The sequence below is a fragment of the Gavia stellata genome, unplaced genomic scaffold, assembly GCF_030936135.1.
Source record: "Gavia stellata isolate bGavSte3 unplaced genomic scaffold, bGavSte3.hap2 HAP2_SCAFFOLD_119, whole genome shotgun sequence".
Lineage (NCBI taxonomy): Eukaryota > Metazoa > Chordata > Aves > Gaviiformes > Gaviidae > Gavia > Gavia stellata.
The window spans coordinates 118,683-123,479 of NW_026776317.1; the positions used below are offsets into that span (position 1 = coordinate 118,683).

Genomic DNA, 4,797 nt, shown 5'->3' on the forward strand with positions numbered 1-4,797 from the left:
GTTCTCATTCTTTTTCTATGTTCCTCGTCCTCTTCCTCCCCTTCCTCCGCCTCCTGCCATCCACCAGTTGATCCTGTTTGTCTTCCTTCTTTTTCTCCTCCTCCTGTTTGTCCTCCTGTTAAGTCTCTGAGACGGGGTCATCACAGCCTGGCTGGTTGGGTGCCTGGGACTCAGTGACAGAGAAAGGGATTCCCCATTTAGAAATGGGTTGCCATATGGCCTTTTCTTGTGTCAACGGGGGAGAAACGACAGGCTGGCAGTGAGGCTTTTAAAGGGTTTGTGGGTTGGAGAGAGCAGGAAAATGAGCTCATTCCACTGGGCATCCAGTGGGTACCTGCCCATTATTAAACTGTTGTTATTAAGTGCTGTTAGTTTTGGGTCTATAGAGCAGGTGGAAGAGCCAGGTGACTCTGTGAGGTTCACACCATTCCCCTACAATTTTATGTGTTGTCTCAAGGCAGAAAACCTCTGCCCCGCAGGAGGGGAAGGTGCCATTTGTCATTTCACAGAATCACAGAATCACTAAGGTTGGAAAAGACCTGTAAGATCGTCAAGTCCAACCATTACAAAAAAAAAACCAACAACAACAACAACAAAAAAAAAAACCACCAAAAAAACCACCAAAAACCCGCACACCACACCACACAAAAGACCACCCACACCACACAAAACCATGCCCATCCAGCCACGTCCCACAATGCCACATCCACACGCTCCTTGAATACCTCCAGGGAGGGTGACTCCACTACCTCCCTGGGCAGTCTATTCCACTGTGTTACCACTCTCTCAGTAAAGAAATTTTTCCTAATATCCAGTCTGTATCTCCCCTGTTTTTTTTTTTTAATACCTTTTTTGTCTTTATTACAATATAATTTACTTAAATTTTCTGTTAACAAAACAGAATCCCAGTACTACAGACCAGCGGTGTAACAGGCGTAGCGCCTTGTGTGTGTTTTATTTGAATCGCACGAGCACTCTAGATGGCAAAGGTTTCAGAGTTCATTTTATGCGGGGCCAGTCTCAGTCCTCAATGTACTCCCACAGGTCCCTCTCGTAGCCTTCGTGCACGTGCTGCAACAAAACCCTTCGTCGACTCTCGCAGTATCTGTACTTATCCTGTACTTTCTGCTTTATGTCTTGCAGTGAATCTTGGGATATATCTCGCTCAAGGTACCCAGAAAGCACCTCTGTAGCATTCTCTAAGTCTGCTTGGTTGTTCTCAAAGATAATGGACTGATTATTCTTTTTGAGGTAGAAGGCAAAGACGTAAGTGTACATGAGTGTGGCACGACACTGGCAGAGGATGTCGACTGCTTTCTTCAGGAACTGCACCTCGATCCACGACATGTTGTGCTGCTGCATCTCCTCCATTTTCTGCTTCACCTGAGCATAGAGCTTGTGCTCAAAGCGCAGGCTCTGCATGTGGTTCATATAGCAGTTGCAGTAGAACAGGTACCTCTGCAGGGCTGCTCTGGATCGCTCCTGTGCATCCCTTGCTGCCTTTGCATCATCCTCATTGTAGCGATTACAGTTGTACCAGGCAGATCCGTGGGGCTCCCAGGGGCCCAGACACACCCAGCAGAACTCTGCTTTGCAGTTCTGGTTCCGACAGACCATGTGGTTACAGCCCCTATCCTTCTTGATGGTGACGTGGCATTTCGGGCATTCCTTTGTGTTTGCTGCAATCCAATTAGAAGTTTCACTGTCATCATCACACTTCTTAATCCATTTCTTTAACCACTTGCATTTAACAGGATCATGCCAGTTTTCACCGCAGTTAAAGCAAAAGTGACATCCACATTTGCAGCGAACGGGTTTAGCATCAGGATATTGGACTTTAACAACGTGGTGGCAATCTGGGGCAGGACACCATTTTAACAGGCGATTACACTCTACAAAACTATTGGTTATTAAATGCTGGTACTTTAATTTAACCTTAGAATCTGTGATCAGACGCATAACTGTATTGTCATCAACTAAGATATCACAGCCATGAGCAGGGCGTGAAATGGTCTGTCCCATGCCTTCCTCCATTATTTTGGTAGTTAAATATTCACTCCAGCACTGCATACAGAACTTGTGTCCACACTCTAGGCCAGTAAAGTACGAGTTTGGGTAGTTCAGATAGCAGATCTGACAAGGCATATCCTGGGCTGATGACCTTGTGTTCATCTGGCACGTTCGAGACTTTTTACTTGGATTAATTACATGACACTCTGCAAAGAGCTTCTCCAAGTTGCCATCAAAGTACCTCTCCATCAGCTTCTCTTTATCCCAGTTGAAATGGCTAAGCGGTATTCGAGTAATAGTCGCTGGCTTCTGGATGACCTCGTTGACCTCGCGGATGCACTCCACCATGTGCTGCAGGATCTGCTCGGCCGTCAGCACCTCGTAGCGATAATCCTCCTCCTGCTCGGGGCCGCCGCCGCCGCCAGGGCCCGGCCTCCACAAATTAGCCCTTGGAGGAGACGAGGGGAAAAGCGCTGCTTGATTTGATAGGCGGTGCTCTGTGTGCTGCTGCGCTTCCCTGTTCTGTGATGGGGTCATCACAAGCTGGTTGGCCAGGTGCCTGGGACCTTCAAGGCCGGTAAGGAGGGAAGAAGTCAGCCTGGCGCCCAGGAACCTTGAGGCCGATAGGGAGGGGGAGAAGTCGTCTGCCTGGTGCACAGGACCTTCAGGGCCTGATGAGGAGGGGAAAGGGGACTGATACGTGACCAGCTCAGTCAAAGAGCACGGCCATTTGCCTCATGAAATGGCCTTCCTTGTGCTAACCATATTACCAGGGGTTAGGAGCAGGGCGTACCAGTCAGAAGCGCAATTGTTAATTGCCTTTCTTAAGTGCTGGGACAGCAGCAATGCAGGGCCCAAGTAGCAGGTTAGGCTCGAGGCCGCTGGTGACCTGGGTCGGATGGCGAGGGACAGCGGGGGGACAGGCTGGGGGCAGCAGGAGGGCGGAAGAGTTTTCCTGGGTGAATGTGTTCAGCATCTGCTGTCCTTACCCCATCGCTGGGCAGGGCGAGGCAGGACTGTTGTCCTTCCACCATGCACTTTGCCAGCAGCCCTGCTGCAGCCAGCAGACAAGGTCATCGAAGAGGGAGAACGCATAAGGCAGATCAGGCAGCCTGGAGGCTACTACACATCTTCAGGCGCTGACACTCCACCTCCTGCGAGCACATCGAGATTGAGAGCAGCACCTGGAAACCAGGCCAAAGAGGTGGAAAGGAGGAGTCTCGAAAGAGGGCTGAAGAGCAGCCCCCTCCTGCTGCCCTGTTGCGGATCACTCCTCCATGCTCCGTCCCCACGGCATGGGAGGCGTTACCGAGGTGCTGGAGTGAAACGTTAAGGATGCTGCAAAGGAGCAGGCAGTGACAGCCATGAGGCAGATCCTCTCCTCGGCTGTACGGTCACCCCTGTGTCTAGCAAAGTCATTGGGTTGTAGCGGTGCCAGTGAACAGTTTGCGGTGCCTGACAGGAGCATCACAGACTAGTTGGGTCTCCTTCTGTGCTCTGAACTTGCAGAGAGCTACAGAGGTGACAAAACTTCTTGGCCAAGAAGATCCTCCTCAGGTGACCCAACGTGTGTTTGAAATCCACCCAGAGAGTGTTTATTCTGGAAGAAGAAAGACTGTCGCAAAGCGTCAAGCTTTGGATCGCTGCAGCAGCTTTTGGAGTGAACAAAGACCGCCAAGTCAGAGCACTTCTTTTTTTTGTTTATCTCGGTTCAAGCACTGTTAGATACCACCGGGATGGGCAATGGATCAAGTCTGCAGACAGCTTTGCAAGTGTGTGTTTCCAACGTCAATAATGTCTAACGAAGGCAGACATGGTCTGCACAGGTCTGCCAGAGCTCCCTAGAGCCTGGAAGCCCTGGCAGCTGATTCTGGTCAGGCTCCTTGTTGCCTTTAGTAAGAACAGCAGTGAAATATATGATTTTTTTTAATCTTTCCTTTTTTTTCTTTTCTTTTTCCCCAGGCAGCCTCAGAGGAATAATATTAAAAAGTCAAATAAGAAAAAAACTCTGGCCACATCATCATACAGACAAGATGCCTTCCATAAAAGGAGCCTCTTGGGGCACAGGCATCCTTCAGCCACGTTCAGCCCATCAAGCCCGCCTGCCGTGGCATTTTGTGAAGGGCAATGAACACCATGCTGCCCAAGCTGTAGCTGGAGTGTGTGAGTGAGGTGCGGGCTGCAGAGGCGTGCCCTGCTCGACATCCAGCTGCCAGGATCCTCTGCTTCCCTGGCCGGCATTGGGCACCGCCAGCTCCCGAGGCCTGACCCCGTAATGAGCTCAGCAGTGAAGTAACTGCACCTATGAATCACAGAATCACAGAATCACTAAGGTTGGAAAAGACCTGTAAGATCATCAAGTCCAACCATCAACCAACAAACGCCACCATGCCCATTAAACCATGTCCCACAATGCCTCATCCACACGTTCCTTGAACACCTCCAGGGAGGGTGACTCCACCACCTCCCTGGGCAGTTTATTCCAGTGTCTCACCACTCTCTCAGTAAAGAAATTCTTCCTAATATCCAGTCTAAACCTCCCCTGGCGCAACTTGAGGCCATTTCCTCTAGTCCTGTCACTAGTCACTTGGGAGAGGAGGCCAACACCCACCTCTCTGCAACCTCCTTTCAGGTAGTTGTAGAGAGTGGTAAGGTCTCCCCTCAGCCTCCTCTTCTGCAGACTGAACACCCCCAGCTCCCTCAGCCGCTCCTCATCAGACTTGTGCTCCAGACCCCTCACCAGCTTCATTGCCCTTCTCTGGACACGCTCCAGCACCTCAATGTCCT

General features: G+C 50.4%; 1 protein-coding gene across 1 annotated transcript; it reads right to left on the reverse strand.

The window, feature by feature from the left end:
* Positions 1-853: 853 nt before the first annotated feature.
* LOC132320832 (E3 ubiquitin-protein ligase arih1-like) lies at positions 854-3,176 on the reverse strand. The gene is made up of 2 exons (XM_059834459.1): positions 3,137-3,176; positions 854-2,681 (listed from the first exon to the last, which is right to left on the reverse strand). The coding sequence occupies exons 1-2, from the start codon at positions 3,174-3,176 to the stop codon at positions 1,021-1,023; spliced, it is 1,701 nt and encodes a 566-aa protein (XP_059690442.1). The 3' UTR covers positions 854-1,020.
* Between the last annotated feature and the right edge of the window lie 1,621 nt (positions 3,177-4,797).